Source organism: Symphalangus syndactylus, chromosome 9, assembly GCF_028878055.3.
Source record: "Symphalangus syndactylus isolate Jambi chromosome 9, NHGRI_mSymSyn1-v2.1_pri, whole genome shotgun sequence".
Taxonomy (NCBI): domain Eukaryota; kingdom Metazoa; phylum Chordata; class Mammalia; order Primates; family Hylobatidae; genus Symphalangus; species Symphalangus syndactylus.
In genome coordinates this window covers 79,829,719-79,853,793 of record NC_072431.2, presented here as the reverse complement: position 1 = coordinate 79,853,793, position 24,075 = coordinate 79,829,719, and the positions used below count along the sequence as shown (strand labels likewise).

The following is a 24,075-nucleotide window of genomic DNA, read 5'->3' as shown; positions in this document are numbered from 1 at the left end:
ATGCGGATCTATTCAGGTGACCTCCTTCAACATCACCACCACGCTATGGTCTCAATCATTTTGAGACAAAAAGGGAGTAAAGTTGTGAGAACCTTGGTATAAGAACCCCCCCTTGCCTCTGAAAGACCACTCAAAACCTAAGGCATTTGCTGCAACCCTCAAGACTACAAAATGGCCACCAGGTCTGGAAAGAAAGGTGAACTGACGCCACACTATAACATAGAACGAAATCATGTTACTTGTGTATCCCAACTCCCCAGCCACCTCGTTCTGGGCTTCTAGACTGCATTCTGGATCCAAGAGTCCCAGGACAGTCAAAAGAACACAGAATCATTCCCGAAACATTCCACCAACGCAAGGGAATTAAATATCTGTTAATGTCTGTTATAAATTCCACAGCAAACATCATACTCAATGGCGAAATAGTGAAAGCTTTTCCCCAAAGAGTGGAAACAAGACAGAATTCTTGCTTTTGTCACTTCTACTTAACACAGTATTGGAAGCTCTAGCCAGAGCAATTAAGTAAGAAAAATAAATGAAAGCCATCCAAATTGGAAAGGAAGAAATAAAATTATCTCTGTTAAACTCTTGGAAGAAAACATACACAAAAATCTTTATATGGACATTGGATTTGACAATGACTACTCAGATATGACACCAACAGCACAGCCAACAAAAGAATAAAATAAATGAACTTCATCAAAAGTTAAAAACTTTGTACATCATAGGACACTATGAAGACAGTGAAAAGACAGCCTGCAGAAAGGGACAAAACAGTTGCTTATCATATAACTGATAGAGTATTAATATCTAGAATATATAAATTCCTACAACTCAACAACAAAAAGCAAATCAAAACCACAATGAGCTATCATCTGATGCCTTGTATTAGTTTTCATGCTGCTGATAAAGACATACCAGAGAACTGGACAATTTACAAAAGAAAGAAGTTTAACGGACTCACAGTTCCACGTGGCTGAGGAGGCCTCAAAATCATGACAGAAGGTGAAAGGCATGTCTCACATGGTGGCAGACAAGAGAAGAGAACTTGTGCAGAGAAACTCCCCTTTATAAAACCATCAGATCTCATGAGACTTATTCACTATCACTAGAACAGCATGGGAAAGACCCAACCCCATGATTCAATTACCTCCCACCAGGTCCCTCCCACAGCATGTGGGAATTATGGGAGCTACAATTCAAGATGAGATTTGGGACACAGCCAAACGATGTAACAGCTATTAGGACAGCTATAAGGAAGGGAAGGGGAAGGGGAAAGGGAAGGGGAATAGGAAGGGGAAGTGAAAGGGAAGGGATAAGGAAAGGGAAAGGGAAAGGGAAAAGGAAAGGAGAGGGGAGGGGAGGGGAGGGGAGAGGAGAGGAGAGGAGATGAAAAATGCCAAGTGTTGGCAAGAATGTGGAGAAATTGAAACCCTTGTACGTTATTATTGGGAACATAAAATGGTGCAGCTGCTCTAGAAAACAATTTGGCAGTTCCTCAAAAAGCTAAGCATAGAGTTACCATATAATGAAGCAATTATAATCTAGACATATATACAAAAACATGGAGAGCAAGTACTCAAAGATACTTATACACCAATGTGTACAGAAGCATTATTCACAATACCCAAAAGGTAGAAACATAAATGTCCATCAACAGTTGAATAAACAAAAAGTAATATATACATACAAGGGAATTTGTTTGTTTATTTATTTATTTTGAGACCCAGGCTGGAGTGCAGTAGCGCAATCTCCGCTCACTGCAAGCTCCGCCTCCCAGGTTCACGCCATTCTCCTGCCTCAACCTCCCGAGTAGCTGGGACTACACATACAACGGAATATTATTCAGTCATAAAAAGGAATGAAGTACTAATGCATGCTACAACATAGATTAACCATGAAAACATTATGCTAAGTGAAAGAAGACACTCACAAAAACCACAGACAATTCCATTCACACGAAATGTCCCAGACAGGGAAATCTATGTAGACAGAAAGTAGAGTTCCTTAGGGTTGGGAAAGCAGGGGGAGCAATGGAATGACAGGGAGTGGGGGTATGATAGTTAAAGGGTCCAGGGTCTCTTTTTGTTCTAAAATTGACTATGGTGGTGGTTGCACATACCTGTGAATATATTAATTGAACACTGTATATACAATGTATGTGTGTGTGTTTATTCATTTCTGCAATTATAACAAAATACTTGAGACTGGATAACTTATAAAAAATAAAATCTATTTCTCACAGTTCTAGAAGCTGGGAAGTTCAAGATCAAGGTGCCAGCATTCAGTGTCTGGTGAGGGCCTTCTTGCTGTGCCCTCACATGGCAGAATGCAGAAGTGCAAACAGGGGATCCTAGCTAGTTCTCTCCAGCCCTTTGATGGGGGCAAGAATCCATTCATGGGAGTGGAGCCCTCATGACCTTATCACTTCCCAAAAGCCATACCTCTTAATACAGTTGCATTGGGGACGTGATAAGGCCATAAGGAGACACAAACATTCAAACCATGGCATTCCACCCAAAGTCCCCCAAATTTATGTCCTTCTCACACACAAAATACATTCATTCCAACCCAATAGCCCCAACGTCTTATCTCACGCCAGGATCAAAAGTCTGAAGTCTAAAATTTCATCTAAATCAGACATGTGAGACTCAAAGATGTGTTTCAACCTGAGGCAAAGTACTTCAGACTTCAGCAGTGGCTCACTCCTGTAATCTCAGCACTGTCGGAGGTTGAGGCGGCCGGACTTCTTGAGCCCAGGAGTTCGAGACCAGCCTGGGCAACATGGCAAAACCCCACCTTTAATACCAAAAACAACAACAACAAAAAAAAAAACTAGCTGGGTGTGATGGCACACGCCTGTAGTCCCAGCTACTCAGCAGGCTGAAGTGGGAAGATAGCTGGAGCCCAGGAGGCAGAGGTTGCAGTGAGCCGAGATCACACCACTGTACTCCAGCCTGAATGACACAGCGAGATCCTGTCTCCAAAAAAAAAAAAAAAAAAAAAACAGCGGGACAGACAAAGAACAGACATTCCCATTACAAAAGGGAGAAATAGGAAACAAAAAAGAGGTAACATTTCCCAACCAAATCCAAAACCAAACAGGACAAACATTAAATCAATGGTAAGGCTGGAGAATAAATCTTTGGGTCCATGTCCTGCCTTCCAGACACAGTGGTGCAGGAGTTGGTTTCCCAAGGACCTGGGCAGCCCTGCCGCCAACTGCTGGGCACAGCCCTCACAGCAGCTCTCACAGGTTGCAGTTGGGTACCTGCAGCTCTCCCAGGCTGGCACTACACACTGGTAACTCTACAGTTACAGGCTCTCAAGGGCAGCCCCATCCATCCCCACAGCTCCATTAGGCACTGTCCTTGTGGGATCTCGCTGGTGTGCCCCCAGCCTCAAGACTCTGCTGGACATTGCCCTAGTGGGGGCTCTTTTTGGCACTCCTGCCCCTATGGCTCCATTAGGCATTATCCTAGCAGGAAGTCTCTCCAGCAGACCTACCCTGCAGCAATTCTCTGTCTGAGCCCAAGACTCTCTGAGGCATCCTTTCAAATCTAGGTGAAGGTAGCCATGCATTCACAGCTCTTGCACTCTGCATACTTGCAGACTTTGCACCATGTGGATGCCACCTAGGCTTATGGCCTGTGCCTTCCAGAGCAATGGAACTAGCTGCACTTGAGCCCCCTTGAGCTACAGCTGGGATATCCAAGGAGGGCTGCACTGTAATGCAGAAAGCAGAGAAGTGATGCCGGGCAGTGAATGCTGAGGTCCTGCAGACACCCAAGGCCTCTCCTTTGACATAGTTCTGTTCCCTGGGCCTTGGTACTCTGGGCCTCTGATGGGAGGGGCAGCACTGATAATCTCTGAAACGCCTTCATGATCATTCTTCCATTATCTTGATGAATAGCATCTGGCTTCCTTCTAGCCCTACTAATCTCCTTATCAAAAGGTCACTTGGCCACACCCTTAGTGTTTTCTCCCAAACATGTTTTTACAACCTGGGCAAGCTAAAAATTTTCCATATCCTTAAATTCTGCTTCCTTTTTTTTTTTTGAAACAGGGTGTCATTCTGTCACCCAGGCTAGAGTGCAGCAGCAGAATCATGGCTCACTGTAGCCTTGACCTCCCAGGCTCAAGTGATCTTCCCACTTCAGTCCCCTTGAGTAGCTGGGGCTAAGTGCACACCACCACACTCCGCTAATTTTTTTTTATTTTTAGTAGAGATAAGGTCTCATTATATTGCCCAGGCTGGTCTTGAACTCCTGAGCTTAAGCAATCCTTTCACTTTGGCCTCCCAAAGTGCTGGGATTACAGGCATGAGCCATAGTGCCCAGCCTCTGCTTCCCTTTGGATTATAAATTCCATTTTCAATTCATTTCTCTCACATTTTACTGTAAGCGATTAAGAGAAGTCATGCAGCATACTGAACACTGTGCTCAGAGATTTCTCCCACCAAATATCCTAGGTTGTCACTCTTAAATTCTGCCTTCCCCAAAGCCCTAGAGTATGGGCACAATTCAGCCAAGTTCTTTGCCCCTTTGTAGCGAGGACTGTCTTTCCTCCAGTTTCCAATAAGATATTCATTTCCATATACGACCACAGCAGAATGGGCTTTACTGTCTATAATTCTACCAGCATTCTGATCACAGCCACTTAGAAATTTCTAAGAGGACATAGGTTATCTCTACGGCTCTCCTCTTCTTCTGGGCCCTCACCAGAATCATTCTTAATGCTCTGTTCACAGAAATCTAGGCTTTTTCTAGCAAACACTTCCAAACTGTTCCATCCTCTACCCATTACCTAATTCCACTTTTCTTTTAAGTATTTGCTGTAACAACACCCCACTCTCAGTATCAATTTCTGTCTGTCTGTGCTGCTATAACAAAATCCACAGGTTAGGTAATTTATAAATAATGGAAATTTATTTCTCATGGTTCTGGAGGAAAGGAAGTCCAAGATCAAGGCACTGGGGTTCAGTGTCTAGTGAGGGCCTCTCTCTGCTTCCAAGATGGTGCCTTGTTGCCACACCCTTCAGAGGGGAACAAATGCTGTATCCTCATATGGTGGAAGAGCAGAAGAGAGCAAACCCATTACCCCTCAGGCCCTTTTAAGAGGGCCCTAATCCCATCTATGTCCACCCTTATGACTTAAACACCTCCTAAAGGCCCCACATCTTAATAACATCACGTTGGCCATTAGGTTTCAACACATGAATTTTGGGTGATACATTCAGACCACAGCAATGTGTATATACACACACACACACACACACACACACACACCATTGCACATATCTGTAAATATACTAATTATAATTGAATTATATACTTCAAATTTAAATGAATAAATTGTATGGTATGTGAATTATACCTCAATATAGCTTTTTTTTTTTTTTTTTAAAGAGAGGACTCTATGAAAAAACTAGCCCATAAAGATACATGCACACGTATGTTTATTGCAGCACTACTTACAAAAGCAAAAACATGGAACCAACCAAAATGCCCATCAATGATAGACTGGATAAAGAAAATGTGGTACATGTACACCGTGGAATACTATGCAGCCACAAAATGGAATGAGATCATGTCCTTTGCAGGGACATGGATGAAGATGGAAGCCATCATCCTCAACAAACTAACACAAGAACAGAAAACCAAACACTGCATCTTCTCACTCATAAGTGGGAGCTAAACAGTGAGAGCACATGGACACAGGGAGGGGAATAACACACACCAGGGCCTATCAGGGAGGGGAGAGGGACTGAGGGGAGGGAAAACATCAGGACAAATGGCTAATGCTTGGGGGGCTTAAAATCTAGGTGACAGGTTGATAGGTGCAGCAAACCACCATGGTACACGTATACCTATGTAGCAAACCTGCACATTCTACACATGTATCCCGGAACTAAAGAAAGAAAAAACTAGCCCAATGAAATAATCAGCACAAGAGGGGTTCTAGCTCCACCCCCTGACACCCCAAAATTTGGAACCACCATAGTCTAGCCATCTTCCTCTTAAAGTGTCATAATACATCGTGGCACACAAATTTTTCTGAAATGTTGTGCCATAAAGAAACCAACTTTATCTAATCCAAAGTTTCCTCACTTATTTGGCAATAAATTATTAGCTCCTGTAGTATCTAAAACCTTCAGGAAGCATTAAGTTGCCCAACATCACCACCAGCCTAGGAAGACTGTTAATGAAAGATGACAAAGGAATGGGTCCAAAGTTCCATGGAGCCCATCAATGCATTTACTGACCAACTAGGGCAGGCACAAATACAAACATTCAAAAATGCCTTCACTATCCAAGGAAGAACTTTGGTGGTAGAATTTTTCAAAAGGTGGCATTAAGCAGAGGTGATCCACACAGTGGAGCCTTATACACAGAACAGACTCATAGTGCAAGCAAGACAAAAGCTGCTTTAATACCACCTACCCTGACAGGGAAATAATGGGACAACCCAATCCTACCTCCAAGGGTAGGGTCGGGCTCACGCTGACAGAACAGGCAAGGGCCCCAGCCAGAAGCTCCACTGGGACATCTTTATTGCTTCTCTCTATGGCCTGGAGGCCTTCCAGGTTCCAGGCTGTGATGCTGAGACATGAAGGCACTGAGAAAGGACCTTGGAAGAAGTGGGGTGTTAGCATGCACAAGCTCAAAGCAGATACAATTCCTACATTCTTAAAAGAAGGCAGGTGGGGCTTCCAAATCCGCTCAAGATTCAAAAGGTTTCAAACCTTTCTAAAAGTGTTCTATCATGATAAACAAAAGAGAAACCACTAAATAAAATCCATAGGAATCCAAACAAATGTCAAAGCAGGACACTGTACAAATATTTGCCCCTGGAATAAAGTATGGACACATTTAACAATGTCATTTATAACAATGTAGGGCTAATCACTAGAAAATTCTTGGTACAAAAATTATTAGATTAAGTAATAATATTATTAATAATAGTTCTTACCAGGTAAAGTGTCCTCTTCAGAGAATTTCTAGAGAAAAAGACACTAAAGTGAACACAGGGGGAAATGTATTAAGACCTTACTGCACAAAGTGTGGGCCACTGACCAACTGCAAGCACAACACCTGGGAGCTGGTCAGAAACCCAAAACCTCAGGTCCCACCCCAGAACAACTAAATTAGAAGCTGTATTTTATCATCAGCCCCAGGAGATTCCCATGCATATTAAAGTTTAAGTTGTGGTATTTTCAGACATTGTTAATATTTAACTCATATCAGAACTGAAACGTGCCAGCTCTCTTTAAGAAAATAAATAAGTAAAATATATTAACATCACTATTTTATTGTTCAGTCAACCCAGGCCATCCCTCTACTCACCCTCCCTTCCTACACAGATTTCATTATTTTCCATCTAAGTAAGGCAGGAACAGATGACGGAGACAGACTGGCTCCTCAAACACCTGTTGAGTGAATGACAGGCGGGGTCCCTTGTCAAAAGCCACCCAGAGCACTCCTTGCCATTCTCATCCCACTTGAGTGCTGAACAACTGCTCAGAATTGCACGGCCACTGTTGGCAACGGCACATCACCAGTCTCAAGCCACCAGGACTACCTTGACAACACTCAGAAGCTGGCTCCCAGACCCAGCACAGGAAAGGAAAAAAATTATTTGTAGGTGACTTACAGGTACCATTTACACATTTAGAATTTTCTTCCCTCACTAATATGAGATTTGAGCCTGAGGCATCCAGAGTTCAGCCCAGACTCTTCCAGGTGCCTGCAGGCAAGTCTCCACAAACCAGAAATGCCCCTGGAGAGATAGTCCTGGACCCCCTGACCAAGGAGGCAGTGAAAAAAAGGAAAGAAAGAAGCAAATGGAGCCAATAAATGCCTACTGGCCACCCAATCCTAGTCACAGCTCAGCATTTTCTGGCCCCTTTAATTTAACCTCTGCCAGCCGTGAGAGGAACAAAGCCCATTCCACATGAAAACAGAAGAGAAATATGTCTCCTGAACAAATCAGAATAAACCGCCATGGAAAGCGTTCCAGGGTTTGGGATGGGTTAGGACTTTGTGGATCATGCCCAGCCAGTGAATTCTGTGAAATATGAGAAAATATGGTCCATCACACCAGTTCTGCACGTGATGCATGGCCATGCCCACTACCAGATGTGCCAAGTAATTTGTTTAATCTGACAGAAGCAAAAGGCCCACATAAAGGCCTCTTTTGACATGTGCTCCCAGACCTCCTAGGGTCCACAGGGCTCACACTGCCTCAAGGCCTCCCCTCATTCTGCCCTTGACCCTTCAGACAGGAGCTGCTAACTTTCTAACTGAATCACCAGAAGCCCCAATAGTTACAAGGCCCAGAACACCACATCAGTTCTCAAACTTTATACCTGTAAGGATCACCTGGCATGCTTCACAAAGACAAAGAATTCCACATCCCAAGCCCAGAAAGTCAGTTTCATAGCTCACAGCTGAGGCCTGGGGATATGCACCGAGAGGCGGTCAGCTCTGATGTAGGTGGTTCAGAGGTCACACCTTAAAAACCCTGGTCTCTCCTATGCATTCTTCCTCCTGAGAATTATCAGAATGCAGCCTCCCAAGTCTGAAAGAAAGGTAAAACCATTCTAGTCCAAGCGAGTTTCCTAAGACATTCTTAGTAAGTCACAAGTACATATTCCAAGACGCTGCCTGGCTTTTGTGGGAGCACAAGTGTCAGTGAATTTAGGCTGTGGCCTAAATATGCAAATTTTGGAGCCTAACCTCCAAAATTCGAAAGATGCAGTGTTCTCTGGAAGTTTGGAAGCCCAGTTCTGGGGTGGTAATTACATGATGGCTGGAGGAGCAACTGGTGATGGAAATCCTTAGGAGACACTAAAAATAACTCACATTTTAATCGACCAATCTGGAACTTCTCTCACCCCTTCATGCCAATCGTGCAATTACCATAACTCCATTCACCATGTTCCTCAGCAGTTAGTATGCACCATTCTCAGTCCTACAAGATAGTAACTATGATCCCTGATTCACAGGTCCAGGTACAAGAGCAGGTAGCACAAGACGGGGAGGGGACTGAACCACACCGCACTCACTCCCCACCCTACAATTAAAAACCGTCCTTCAGTGCGTGGCTGCCGAGCACCTCAAACTGAAACAAGTGTTCTTTACCACCTTTCTCTGGAGTGACAGAGAGAAAGAAAATCCCAGTAAGCCCTTCTAGCCCTGCCCACCACCTCCCCTGTTCCCACCCAGGCCAAAGGGGGAATGCGTGGGCCCTGCTCCCACTCCCGATGCTGACATCAAAGGAGCAGAGACACGCAGGAGACTCCAGGCAGCACCCGAGGCCCTGGCCGCCAGCACGTCATAATCACTGCAGTCGCTGCCTTTCAGACTTAAAAAGAACAATGAGGAAAGACACCCACGCTTCCCCTCACTGGGCTAGGAAGGAGAGCTTTGCGGGTTTAGACTGCAGTCTCCCCCGCCCATAGCCACCTGTGTGCCGGCTCCAGACGAGGTCCCCCCAGCACCCTGGCAGGGACTGTGCCATCAACAGACAAATGGCAGCCGACCAAGGAGGCGACTGGCGTGTGGAACAGGTGATCCGATTGTTTTTCTAAAGAGCAAGGGCTAGGACGTCCTACGTGTTCATATGCACAATTTTTTGAACTCCATCAAGAACACGAACCCCATGCCCACATCTTCACTGCTCAATTCGCATTAATTGTCTGATATGCACCTTCCAGGGAGAAGGAGGTTTTCATGGAGAAAGAGGCAACGTTGACGATATGTGTTTACCCAAGGCTTTTATACCGGACTATATGCCATCCAGGTTTAAGAGAAGTCCAGGCAGGCTCTGGTATTATGTTTTTCACAGAAAAAGCCGGTGCAGTAGCCCGGATGCCCAGATCCGCTCATTTCCCAAGCCGGTTCCCACACCCGCTGCCCACCGCCTGGCGAGGAAGGAGCAGGCGAGGTTCGCTCGAATCGTCGTCACGGGTTTCCGTGGGTACAGTTATTACTTGTTACATAATATTAAACAAGTAAGATTAAAAATGGTTACATAATACTGTCCTATGGCTGGCGGCAACGAAGCTCGGGATCTCGGACTGCAGCGAGCCCGCGGCAGGCGGGCAGGGGGCCGCGCGGCAAGACCTCCTCGCCTCCCTCCTGGGCCCTGCCCGCCGCGGCCGGGGCCTCTGCAGCCTGCGCAGGCCGACCCGCCCGCCGCCCCGGCACGCGCCCACTGCCCACCGCCCACCGCCCACCGCCCAGCGCCCGCGGCGGAGCCCACCTGAGTACCTGGAGAGCAGGCGGCAGCACTGGCCGCACGGGGTCGCTGCGTGCGCGCCGCCGGCCCGGGTAGGGCTTCGGGGCCCGGCCCCCGCAGTGCCCGGCGCGTGGACAGCGCTCCGCATGGACAGCGCTCGCAGCCAAGCCGGGCTGGTCCTCCACGGCTCCGCCCCGGCCAGGGGCCTGCGGCGCAGAAAACCAACCCGGGGCCTCGGGGCCACTGCGCTCCAGGCGAACGCGCTAGCACGAAAAGCGGGCCAACGCCGCCTCTGGGGACGCCATCTGGGCAAGGGTGGGATGCCGCGCCACCGCCCGAGCGTGCCCGGGGGCTCCCAGCGCCATCACCGCGCAGGTGCCCGGAGGCCCCTCCGCGGAGCCGGCTGCCGCCCGGCTGCAATACTAAGCCTCCGAGGGACCGGGCGCTCCCGAGGAGCGGGAGGACGACGGCGCAGCGCCCGGTCCTGGAACACAACAGGAATCCCAGGACCAAACCCATGTGACGCGGCCACGCCCCAACGCCCGGCGGGGGCCCTCTGCTGCCCAATCCCCGGATCCCTGGTTCTCATGGCAACCCTGAAGAACCCCTTGTTCCCTCCACTGCTTCCTCTCCTCCCCCACAGCCCCCCCGCCTGATGGGCAAGGACGCGCACACTGGCCACTCTGACGATGCCGAAAGCCCTCCATGTCTACCCGCTACGCCGCATTCGCAGCCAGGCGGGGGACATCGCGGCCGCGGCAAGCTAGAGATGCCGCCTGCTCGAGCAACCTTCCACCTGCAGGGCCGGCCAGTTCTACTCTTCCAGGATCACTGTCGTCTCACCCCTCTCCCCAAAATGTCAGAGCAAGAACCAGGAAGGGACAGGCTCTTTCTGGAAGCCACAGGCATAACGTTACTGTACATCGAGGACAAAGTAGGGTCCCATTTAAACTGAGAGTCAGCGAGGGAAAGAACAGATCCTATACATACCAAGCATCTGCTATGTGCTAGTCACTTCACACATATACACACCCCACAAACCACACACACACACACCCCACACACACCTCACACACACCACACACATCCCACACACACACCCACTCACATACATACACACACACACATACATACACACCACACACATACACCACACACACCCCCACATACCACACACACACATACTCCCCCACCCCCGCACACACACACACCACAGACATACACACAAGCCTGCGATGATGGAAGCAAAACAGGTTTGGAGATACTCACTGCCGTTTACAAGGCCACAGTAAGCAGTAAGCAGATTTTCTACTCCCCTCTAGCAGAGAAAATGGTAGGAAAAGCTGGACACTGTAGACGGCAGTAAGAACGTAACAGTCAACAGTGGACAATGGATTCTGAAACTGAGATCCCATGCTGCATTCACACACGCTAAGAGGCAGGGCGCTGGGAAAACCCCTTCTCAGCCTGGGGTTCAAAGAGTGGAAAAGCTACCCTAGTCCAACTGCTCGGAAGCCAGGTCAGGCCCCTGAAGGTCACTGGAGGAGGAGGCTGGAGAAACTGCAGACAGGCACCCCGAAAGGAGAGGTTCCATGGTGGTCATGACCACAAAATTCCAATATGTTTAAGTCGATCAAACAAAAGCAGAGTTAAGGCTGGTTCTGAGAGCAGCCAAGAGCAGTTTTCAAAACAACACAAAGGGTAACACAAGGCTTTCTTTTCTCACAGTCCGGGCTGACCACATATGGCCTGGCTACTGCAAGAAACATTGAAGGTGTTAGCGCTTTTAACTCTAAGTGCGCACCCCTTAGTGAAGATGTCACAGAGTGAACATCGCGAGGCACAGAATGGGAAATGGAAGCACAGAATCAAACCCTGAGATTCGGGAAGAAACCAAAGTGTGGAGCAATTATGTAACTCATCCAAAGTCCAGAGCAGGTTACTGACTGGGAGAACTCGGCGTTCCTTCCAGACTCCAGATATGAGACTTTTCTGCGGTCTGACACAGTGGCTTCATCCACCTCTGCAGTCAGCCCCACAAAGGTGGCTCGGGTGTTCCTCTGCCTCCCTGCCCAGCAGCTCCCAGCCTGGATGGTGAACTCCTTTGCCTGAACATCCCACGCACCCTGCAGTCTCCTGGGCTAGAACAACAAGTTGTGCAGGACAGAGGGCTTCCCTGCCACACTCCCCTCTATTACAAAATGCCAGAGGTCCCAGTTCGAAGCAGCTGTTCCTGGATGTGGGAAGAGCAAGAGAGAAATGATCTAATGATGGACAAGGAATCTTGAAAAGCCAGACCTTCACTGAATGGCTGACAGCACACACATTTTGCTTTACTAGAACAAGAACAGAATATTTGAAAAGGCATAAAAGCCAGTGGTCAAGAAGTAACTGACAGCAAAGGCAAAAGAGATGAAGGCTAAGCTGGAAAGTGGAGATGAAGCCTGATGATATACTCAGTGGAAGTCCAGAAAGTCTCAGGAATGAGAACTACCATTCACCACTGGAAATGGGAAATGTAGAGTCCAAAACAAGAAGATTAATTGGAAGTGTCAGGAACAGCTGGGCCCCATTTCATCCTAGGTCCTCTCCCGAGCTCCATCAGCTAGGTGACTTCTTTTCTGGAAGCAGGGACACAGGTCTCTGGATCAGGGTCAGCAGACACAGCCATGCCTTTAGTCCCAGAAAGATTTGGTGTATCACATGCTAGCTGCCATATGAATCCCACCACCATCGCCAGCAGCTCCCAGAGCAGCACCTCCAACAGAACTAAAAGAGGCTCCTGCAGAGCTGAGAAGAGACCCAAAAGCATGAGCCCCATAACAAGCAACCAGGGTCCATCCACAGTGGCCACAGTTAAGTGCCCACTCACACAGGACTGTCGGCTTCTGAGCAATGTCCTTTTGAAAGTGGGTGGACAAAAAAGGGCCCCAGACAGCTAAGCAAAGCCTCTGAGGTGAAAGATGGGGCCAAACTGCATGGGACAAACACTTCCTATGCCTCACCTCCCTGGGCCCTGTCCACAGCTCTGTTGAGCCGCATCTGATGGTACCCCTATGTCCTGCAGCACAGCCTCCTCCTACTAGGGCTCTGAAGAGCCTGTACACCCAGCACCCACAGGCATGTAGCCCAGATGCAACCCTGGCCCATGGTGATGGGCACTGACAGGAGATACATCCTTCACCTCAACCCCTTCCCAGCACTGTCTGGAGGACTGGGAGCTGGTGACACAAGCCAGCCCCACATGTGGAACCACTGGCTTTACTCAATTCCAGGCACTGCCCACCACGGGCACCCCGCCTCACCCTGTGCCCAGGTTCCCTCCTTCCAGCCTCCCTCCTCCAGACTGGCACACCCTCCTACAACAGAAGCACACAAGGTTTTGCCATAGGCTCTGCTTTCCAGGTAAGCTGGACACAAACAAGCAGAAAAATTAAAAGTAAACCATTTACAAATGGGAGAGAAGAAACAATACAGAAAAAGTTTTTAAAAATTAATATCTACAAATGAGATAGATGTGTCTATGAAATAAGAATATTATGCCATTAAAAAAAGAATACTCACTTTGAATGTCAATAATGTGTCAATAGTCAACTGTAACAAATGTACAGGATTCCCAGTAGTGGGAGAGGCTGTGTGTGTGTGAGGCAGAGGGTATGCAGGAAGTCTCTGGACTTTCCATTCAGTTTTGCTGTAAACCTAAAACTGCTCTAAAGTCTGTTTTTTAAAAAGAATATAAATATATATATATATATATATACACACACACATAGAGAGATCCTAAGAAATTAAAAATGAAAATAGAAACAAAATCCAACCAAAAGGTTAAAAGGTCAAATTGAGGACACATCCCAAAACCTAAAAACAACACAACAGACACAAACTATTACATCAAAAATACAGAGAACCAATCCAGGTGGCTAAAAACCAAATATCTGCCATCCTAGAAAGAGAGAAGAGGAAAATGGAAGAAAAGAAATGAAAGAATTCAAAAACATGTCCAAGACCAGAAAGATCTGAGATTCCAGCTTGAATGGGCCCTCAACATACCCCACACACAAAGTGTAGACCCAACAAGACGCATCTTCAAGGAACTTTGGAACAAAGGCACAGAGAATACTACAAGCGTCCAGACATGACAAAACAAAACAAAAAACCACTCTGGTACTCTTTCATACACAGAATCATGAATCAGAAGAGCTTCTTTCTCAACCCCATTCTGCCTAAAGGCAATGGAAGCCTCTAAATTTTTTAGGGAAAACTATCTTTAATTTAGAAATCCGTAAACTGTGAGAGTAGAAGAGGGACATTTTCCCAGACATGCAAGGTCTCAAAAAGTTGACATCTTGTGCACCACTTTTTGGAAGCTTCTATAGAAAGTACTCCATCAAATTTTGGAAATAAACCAAGAAGAAAAGTCATGAGATCCAAGAGAAAGGCAAAGGGGCATTCCTGGGACAATGGAGAAGAAAGACTCCAAGATAACAGCTGTGCAGGGAGCCTCAGAGCAACCCAGCCTGCTGTAGGCCAAAAGGCACATGAGGAACTGCTTCCAAAGATAAAACTGCAGATCACCTTAGGCCTCGGAAAGGAGATTCACACAACTCTGTAAGTTTGGAGGGGAGAATGATAAGTACATTTTAAAAACTAGGCAAAAACAACTCCAGGAGAAAACAAAATGTCCTAGGAGAAAATCACAGTTATCACAGTATACTACATGGCTCAGCTATGAGCAGCATTAGGGGAACATCCCAACACTGCATACTGATGGAGCCGAATGGACCAGAAGAGACAATGGGGAGACGAGAAGAGTGAGTGTAGGGTGGGGATGGAGCAAAGGGCACCATCCTCACCTTCCATGGAGTTTGAAATCAAAGAATCACATGAAAAACGGGGCTCTGGAGAGCAGGAGGAGGAGGAGGAGGAGGTTGCCAGTAATCGCAGTCTATTGTCTAGACCTCTTTGGAAATATGGAGGTATGTACAGAAAAAAATCTGCTGATAAGTTACTTCTGGGGAATTATTTCATCTTTAAACTATGTCTACATATCACTCTGATTTTAAAAATCAAACTAAATTTTAAAATAGTTTGCTCTGGGTGTTGAGGAATTAGGAAACCAGGTGACCCTTCAGATGAAGAGGACAGAAACACTGTGTGATATGGACAGACAAGGACAGCAAGGGGACAGCGCCCCGGGCAGGGACGGTGGGTCAGGACAGGGACAGCATGTGTCCACTCATTGCCCTGCAGGCCCAGGTGGGGAGAAGGCCAGGGAGGCCTGTGATGGAGAGATGAGGCGACAATGACGCTAGGAAGCCCTCCTGCCTTATCCCTTCTGCATCGCTCCATCACCTCACTAGGATCGCAGACCAAGACACTCAATGTTCTCCTCTCTGGAGGGGATTCTGTGAGATGCACGCGATTTTCTTCAGAAGAGAGAGGGCAGTACCCTAGAACAGACACCTGGAGGCTCACGTAACAACTCTGCAGCCTGTCCTGGGCCAGGGTGGTGTGGCCAGGGTGAAAAGATGGGCGGGCGAGGTGCCCTCTGGCTTAAATCAGCCCATAAGGGACAATTGGAGGGCACTGAACATAACCCAGCCAACTCAACTTCCCACAGGATGTGAAGACCGTCTAGGAACAGCGATCTCAAGCAGGGCCCCAGGCTCAGCACCAGGCACTGTCCCTGGGCAGGACACTGTGGTACAAACTTCTGAATTTAAAAGTTACTCAATTCATGGTAGCTTCTCAAAGCAGGGAATCAAAAAATTATTCCTATGAGATATGTAGTATAATCAAGGTTTTTGTACTAAAGGGGATTCTTCACTTACAAAAGGCTGGAAGCCACTGCCTAAATACTCACAGGGATTAAAGTTAAAAATCAAGTAAGTAAACTAAAGGCCCTGCACATCAGAGAAGTGGGGAGCTGCCGTCTCAGTGGGGCCCAGGTAGCTTGCAGTGAGAAGCCTTGGAGGTTCCTGCCCCTTGACTCCCATATGAAAGGACAAGAGAAGGTAGAAAGCGGGTCTTCAGCTATCCCTCATGGTCCTCTATTGCTCAGACGTCCCCTCGGAGCTCCCAGAGTGAGACCCCTGACAGCTCACAGACAGGACCAGACAGACAGCATTCCCCAATCTGCACTGACCCAGCACATGAGGATCCCAGCCCCCAACCCCACATTAGCTCTAGTGACCTTAATGACACAATGATGAGGACCAACACACGCCGAAGTGCTAAGTACTTTAGGAAATCCATGTTAATAGGCAAGACTGCCGCTGTTCATGCCCAGTTCCATTTACCTAATTCAAAACCTTTCAAGAACTTCAGGGAGAAGCAGGACTGCCCACTAGCACAGCCCTAGATAGAGCTCGGAGCCACATCCCAGGGGCACATCAGCCTGATCAGGATAAGCGGTCCACAGTCATTTCAGTCCCAGCTGGGATAAGTGCCTCTGTAAGAGTCCAGACACCAACCACGAGGGCCTGAAGACAAATGCCACCGGCTCCACAGGACTGGAGACCAGAGATCTGTCCCCACACCCAATGCTGCTGCCCATCAGAGCTTGCGCACTGCAGGGGTCTTCACAACTTTTGCTCCTGGTTGAAGGAAACCAGTTTTTGACACCTGCTATTCACTATTATCTGGTTCAAATGGTTTGCAGCCAAGTGAAGTCTGCAGTACACCAGCTATCTTTGCTCTTAAAATTCTACCTGTGAGGAGTTCAAACTGTCACGCTAAACACAGTCAACAAAAGGATTCTTCTGAGCACTGACTGTGGCTCAAAGAACATTCAGATAAATTCAAACAAGATTTTGTGCAACTAGCATGTACAAAGCACTGGAAGACAAAAATACAAAAGCCAAGTCCCCTTTCTAACCAACCTTATAAATTAATAGCAAGCAGGATATCAAGTCCACAAACTGCTCTAAGACAAGGCTGACGGCAAAGTGCCTACAGACATCGCCACAAAGACTGCATGAGCTCTGCACCGTGCCAATCACACACATCACACCTCGTGCTACCTTCCCAACAAGCCGTGGGGATAAACACGCCTATGGCTTCCATTTTAACGGATCAGGTTGGTTCACTTGTTCAGGCTGGCCAAACTAGTAAGTAGTACAACCAGGAGTCAACTGAGGCAGTGTGCCTGCTGCCCTGGTCAAACAGAGCAGAAAAGAAGTGATATGGTGGGAGGAGTTATTCCTCCCCAGCACCCATTCTCAGGCTTGATATTAACAACAAAAAGTCCACTCTGTTGCTGGGTCCAGCCCAAATAATAAGCTCCTCAAATTAGGGATCTGAAAAGACAAGAAGAATCTCCCCAAAAATCCATATGTAAAGTAGATGGTTCAAAAATATGAATAATCTAATACAGGGGAAAAGAAAAGATCTCCTTAGAGTCACTATATCCTAAAAGCGAAAAAATCAGAACCACTCATTTCTACCTCTGAGATTATTGTTGATAACCCCAGGAAATGGCTTTTTCTGTTGCCATCTCAAAGGACAATCACACCATTTTTCAATCCATTATTAAAGAAGAGCCATCAGCCTGCCTTTCCACGAGTAAGCGGGTGGTTTTAAGCTTTGACTGCTTTTATCTCCCTGCAGTTAACAGGCCCTGTGATCACCAGGAGCATGGACAAAAGCCTCCGGAAGACAAAAGTGCAGGAAAGCTCATTTCTCAGAGATCAGTTCAGAAGTGGTCCAGGCTGGGGGTGGGAGTCCGATGCAAAGGTGTCCCAGCCAAGAGGAAGAAGGAGTGAAAACAGATACAGCTCCCTAAAAGTGTGCAGCTAAAGTATTCACACAAATTAAATACCAGTCAGTGGCTGAATGGATCAGACCAGTTATACCCCTAACAGTATGCAAACTCTGAAAGTGGTCCCTAGAACTCCAAAGTACCTGTCTGCCAACTCTCACCCACCAAGTAGTTGGACGACCTTAATTTCTTCCATAATCTCCCATACTTCTGTACTTCTACAGTTATATAAAAAATAAAATAGCACAGGTTAAAAGAAAAGTCTCCACTACCAGGAAAAAAAAAAAGTTCATTTAAACTTTGAAGGACTGATTACTTAAATGAAGGACAAGGCAAATATGTTCTCCTCACGAGCCATACAATGCCACGTTGGTTTAATAAACTGAGAAACAGACGCGGGGATTACGGAGCAAACGTGCAAAGGCACAGGCTTCCCCTCCAGGGAGCAGGACCAAAATCCCCTGCAGTTAGCTCTGAGCTCTGACAGGCTGACAACCTAACCCTAGATACAAGCTCAAATACATTCTACCATCCCGTAGGTTTCTCTTCCCCTTGCAGTTAAGAGTCAGACAGAATTCCAAGGAAATAGGTTCCATTCCTTAAATGATGCCACCTTTAAAGCATTAGGTTTTACCAGATACACCAATCAAGAATTTCTACCGCTCTAAGATGAAGCTGAAGGCACAATAGATGACTTTGTTCAAGCTGGAGTTTGATTTCTACACATTATATAGTCTGTACCCGGAGAGATCACCAAAATGAAGTTCTGAGCTAACTCTTCGATTCTGACTCTGCTCTCTTCTACTAGAGGCTGAGTAGACACAGACATAGCCCTTGAAACTGGGCCAGGGCTGTCCTTGGTCCCAATCCTGGTGGCCATCACCATACAAAGCTCTGGACAAGTAGCTGGCATGAACCTGCCCAGTTCTGGGTTCCTGATCCACAAATGAAAAGCATTTTGAGTGGGCCAACGCTGCCCCAAAAGTGACCAGACGACAGATAATATGCAATAGATGACTTTAGGGGTACACAGCTTTTCTATTTTAATTACAGTAAACATTACTACTACATTAAAACTCATGACTTCATGGATATCAAAATTTCTTCCCAAAATAAACGTGTATTTAAATGTAAAAAGTGAGTGAACTAAAAGGAAATATCTAGAATGCTCTGGTAACATGGCATTAACCTTGAAGGCTGGGAGCCCCCAGACCAGGCAATCATCATTCTCCGAGTGTGTGACTGGCAGGCTATACATACCTGACCCATGCCATTTCCCTTTCAGAAGTGGATGTACTTTTGCAAATAAAACACAAGACTAAAATGATCCAAAGCTTAGGTTCTAGTTACAGCTTTGTCACTTGCTGACCGTATGACCTCGGGCATGCCAATTAACCTCCTGAGCCTTGGTTTTCAGACCTGTAAAATGGGGATCAGGAGGTTGTAGAGGGGATTAAAAGCAACAAGGCTTTTGAAAGTGCCTTGTAAACTGTGAAATGCTACAGAAGTATCAGTCGCTACACTTCTCAGTTACAGAAGCAATGCCTGCTGGGCGTGTAACTCTGTCCTCAAATTCCCTCCCTGTAATCTGGGGATTGGCCTGTGTTGCCCTTCTCTTTCAAGTGCTCCCAGTAAAACTCAAATATTACATGCAGTGATCCTAGAGTTTTGATTTTTAAGAGAAAAACCTAGACATCTAGAATCATTCCTGGAAACACAGCTGGTTTTCAGTGCTTTTACTTAAAATACTCTCCTAAAAGACACTTCACTTCACCGCTGTCACAGCCAGAAGTCCTACTGCTGTAGAAACTCCTGATTCTCTTTCCTCCTGGAAACTCGGGGTCAGCTCGTTAAAATATTGCCAGCATTGTGTTGTAAACCCTAGTCAACTCCGGTTGCTGCGCTAACAACATGTGTTCTTGGTAAAACTGCTTGAAACTTTAAATAGACCACCATTTCTGAAACTCGGGGGCTGCAAACGGCTGAATCAGCATTTTCAGAAACAAAGTGTTCTAGGCCTGGCCTTTTAAACAGCAGCAACGAGCAAGTTGTGCAATAACGCATATTTACTCACGAGCGTTCCTTGTTTTGGTCTTTCCCCCCTCCTCCCCATCTCTTGAATGAAACTGGGCACCAAGTTTGCAAGAAAATATTCTTTCAAACGCATTGTAAAGATCCAGGACCCTGTAAAAATCACCTGTGGCTCTCTTACATTACCCAACGTTTCGGTGAAAGCAAACCATAAAAAGTTCGCGTTTCTTCCAATCCCAAGAAAAGACGCACACAATAAAAAGTAAAGGATACCCTAATTTCCATAACGCACATGCTCCAGGGCAGTCGTCTGGCAGGCGTTTGGAGAGGCAATCAGCAAAGGCGAAGAGTTGCATCAGAAATTTCCTTCTGCAAACGGTACCGCTCTTATCACATTTCCACGGCTGGCGGGCGGCTAATCCGCGAGCCCTCAACTTGGTGTTAGGCCCCAGCGGCGGCTAACGGGTCACCAACAGAACCAAAAAAAAAGGTCCTCCGTCCGAGGATAGGCCGGCTCGGGACTTGGGAGTGTCTGGCACCACTGTCCCGGACGCCCGGGCGCGCGCGCCGCGGCCCGGTCGCGCAGGCGGAGCACCCGGGGCTGCAGAGACGCCTGGGCGCCCACCCTCCCAGGCGGCGGCCCCCAGGAGCGCGGCCTTGACCGCAGCCCCCGCCACAGCCCGCGAGCCGCCGGCGTCTGACAAGATGGTTCAAGAATGCACCGCTTGGACTCCACACCTCCCCCCAGGGGTCGGGAACGCAGCGCGGAGAGCCCGGCGGGGCGCCCGGCTGCCTCCGCCTCCGCTGCGCGCCCGCAGCCCCAGTCCCGCCTCCGAGCACCGCCCGCTGCGGGCCTGGGGCGCCGGAGCCCCCAGCCCGGAGGCGACGCCCTTCCGCCCGCCGCGCCTCCGCGGGGCCCGGCGTCCCCGGCCGCGGCCGCCCAGCGCTCAGACAATGACGCCGCGGGGACCCGCCTGGCCGTCCCGGGCCCCGCGGGGACGCCAACCACAAAGTAACTTGCCGCCGCGCTCCCCGCCCAACTCCGTACCTGCCGCGCGCGGCTCCCCGCCGCCTCCGCGTGGCTGCTGGCGACACTCGGCGTGGCCGGCGGCGGACGCGGGTCCCCGCGGGGCGAGGCCGGCGCGCAAGACTGTCCCGGGCGCCCCGCGCCGCCGGGGCTGCCGCCACCCAGGGGCTGCGCGGAAACTTTGGGCTCCACCGGGTCTCCGAGCGCCGAGCCCGCCCGGCCGCAGCTCGCTTCCCTCTCTGCCTCCTCCCGGCCTCCCCACCCCCTCGATGGGCTTTAAACTCGCCCGGCCCCGCCCGCCCTCTCCGCCTCTGCCGCCGCCGCCGCCGCCGCCTCCGCCTCCGCCTCCTCCCCCGGCTACTTTTCCTGCTCCTCCTCCCGCCGCCGCCGCCCGGACCGCTCGGCGGCCGCCAGCGCGGGAGGAGCCCGGGCCTGGGCGCAGGGCGTGGCGCGGGGGCGCGGGCCGGACGGCCGGGGGCCAGACGCTCCCGGAGGCTCCTGCCCCGGGCTACTGAGCGGGTTCCCTCCTCCTGCTCTCCTCGGGACTCGGGCGCGGGACCACGACCGCCGCGGCTCAGGCGGCTTCGCCAGTGAAAGGACAAATTGGACCTGTCCCGAAAGACAATTTATAAGCGAACTGTTTGAAACGCACGAAGTATTAACTGCGCAGTCCAGATCCTTTATCCTAGGCGCAGCAGGACGGGACGGAAGAGCTGGGGCTGCCCCGGACTCTGTCGTGGGCTGAAGGCACCCGGCCTGGGAAAAGGAAACCTGGGTTTGCTCACAGCCAGCCAGGTCTGTTGCCTCACCTCTCTGAGCCTCAGTTTGCCCTATCTGCGTATGAGTATCGGAGTGCGGGGGGAGTGAGAGGCCCTTCATTTTTTCTTAATGCTGCCAGGCCTGGTGTCCTTATCTTTACGATGGGCTAATAACGCCCGCCTGAGGGTTGGTGTCCTGGGGATTAAATGAGGTCCTACTGGGAACATAAAGTGACTGCGAAAAAGACTCCCCTACCCCCCAATTGACGGAAGCCATTGTCATTAGTGTGATTCTTAATATCTCTACCGAGTCAAAACTATAATACACATAGCATAACGATAATTATGTCTTTTCCTGGGTCTTGGTGTTCTAAACGCAGCTACAACATCATCTTGCCTTCATAGAGCATGCACTTTGTGCAAAACCTTCATGAATCCTTGCATGTAACGCCCACTGTGGCGCTCTGGGTGTTACTGTTAGAGTCCCACTGTACGGACTGGGAAACTGAATCTTGGAGAGGTTAAGTGACTTGCTGAAAGTCAAGTAGCTGGTAAGTGCAGAGCAAGGATTGGAAGCCATGTACGGTATTGTGCCAAAGCCCCTTGTAGGCACCCGCTTCTAGCAGGAGTTATTCCACCTTAGACAGGTGTTACTCATGGAAAGGTCATCCTTCCCTGTAACTGAAACAGACCTTCCTAAAATTTTTGCCTATTGGTCCAAGCTCAGAAACAGAAGATGAAAATCAAGAGAGGATGATGTCAAAGGATTTTAGATTTCTGGAAGAAAGGAACACAGAGGACTCCTGTTGCAGAGAAAGGACTCAAAAGAAAATTTTAGAACAGAAAACTCAGTTTGAGCCAGCTTCTCACAAATGCATCAGCTTTGAACCTTCTAGCTTTTCCTGAAGGTCCAAACAGCAATCCATGCCTACACCAGTCAGGTAGCCTGATAGGCAAGGAGGCTTTGATAGAGGTTTCAAAAGTTCCTTGATACATAGACATATGTTCTTTCGGAATCACTTGTGGGTAAATTCCATACACCATGGCCCCTTTACCCCTAAATACATTGATGTATCTTTCCTAAGAGTAGAGATATTATGTACATAACCACAATAGTCACCAAATTTGTTAATGTGTATTGATAAAATACTTGTATCCAATCTAGGTCCATATTCCGGTATAGTCAGTTGATCCGACGATGTCTTCCATAGTATTTCTTTCCCTCTGTTACAAGATCCACTATTGAGGTCTAGAGTCAGGTATTGCATTTAGTTGTCTCAAAATGTATGGATTTTCAGACATTACTATTCACAGTGAAGTGATCAAGATAAATGTCCTCAAGTGTTTTCCTGCTAGCATAGGTCTCTAGAATTCCCAGGACAGGCCCTCAATCCCTACATTTCCTGGCTCTCTGTAGACATCAGTGGGCAGAACCCGTTCAGAGACACTTTCTGATGCAAGTTCATGAACTTGTCACTCTTGTGGCTGCAGAAGCTGCAGCTGTCCTCTGTGCAGTGATCCTGGATGAGCCAATCCTATATACAGATTGTATCTTATAGCCTTCCCTTCCCCCAAACTCCAAATGCCCCTGCCCACGCACAATGCTCCCTCTTAACAGGGTGGCAGCCACAGTGGAATCTAGCCATGCAGCCTATACGTTATCCTGGAGAGCTCAGCCTACTGGGCAAGGCAGGGAGGCTTGTAGTTCAAGCACTTCCCCAAGGGGAAACGTATAAGCTGGAATTAGGTGTCAGGACACAGGATTCCGTGATAGTGAGAAATTCAATTATCTAAACATGAGCTAGAAGCCTCCTTCAGCTGAAAGTAGAGAATCTGATAGACTCTAATTTTTAATTAGTAATGAATCGATTAACATCTGTCTTCCCCTGTTGACTGTAAGCATGGTGACTGTGGCAACTCTGTGCCCCTTCACTAGTGTCCTTCCAGCAGGGGGAGTGCCTGGGACAGAGAGGGCACTAAGTGAATAGTCATTACTGGGGAATAGTGTCCTGTGAATTAATTTCTCAGGAGCCTCTGAGACCTGGGCACTGTCTCAAACATTGCCAGTAACCTTGGCAAAGGGAAAGTAGTCAAGGTGAATGGCACCCTGACAGCTAACTGCTTTGAGCAGCAGTGGCCCTTGCCTCTGCTCTCATGAGCCACTGCTAGTCACACGGCCCGGCCACCATCCCATGTGGCCCACGCGGACATGCGAGCACGTGTCTGGAAAGCAGCTGCCTGCCCACCCCTGCAAGGGG

The 24,075-nt window shown here is 48.3% G+C and overlaps 1 protein-coding gene and 1 long non-coding RNA gene across 11 annotated transcripts in view; one reads left to right on the top strand and one right to left on the bottom strand.

Annotated features, from left to right (window-relative positions):
• GRB10 (growth factor receptor bound protein 10) overlaps nt 1-21,282 on the bottom strand; it is a 204,259-nt gene extending 182,977 nt beyond the window's left edge. The window contains exons 1-3 of one of the 10 annotated variants that reach the window (XM_055293139.2): nt 8,865-9,124; nt 7,347-7,429; nt 6,973-7,015 (exon numbers count right to left, since the gene is read on the bottom strand). Coding sequence is in view for 2 of the 10 variants with exons in the window: in XM_055293136.1 (XP_055149111.1) it covers nt 10,275-10,390 (116 nt within the window). In the remaining 8 variants the exon portion in view is untranslated. Of the gene's footprint in view, nt 1-6,972; nt 7,016-7,346; nt 7,430-8,864; nt 9,125-10,266; nt 10,748-20,305; nt 20,732-21,080 lie in introns of those variants that run through there. The other 9 variants (XM_055293138.2, XM_055293141.2, XM_055293147.2 and 6 more) reach the window with 9 other exon arrangements.
• On the top strand, nt 9,338-10,039 carry LOC129489925 (uncharacterized). The gene is made up of 2 exons (XR_008660125.2): nt 9,338-9,571; nt 9,850-10,039. It is a non-coding gene; the product is annotated as an uncharacterized lncRNA (long non-coding RNA).
• Nucleotides 21,283-24,075: the final 2,793 nt, after the last annotated feature.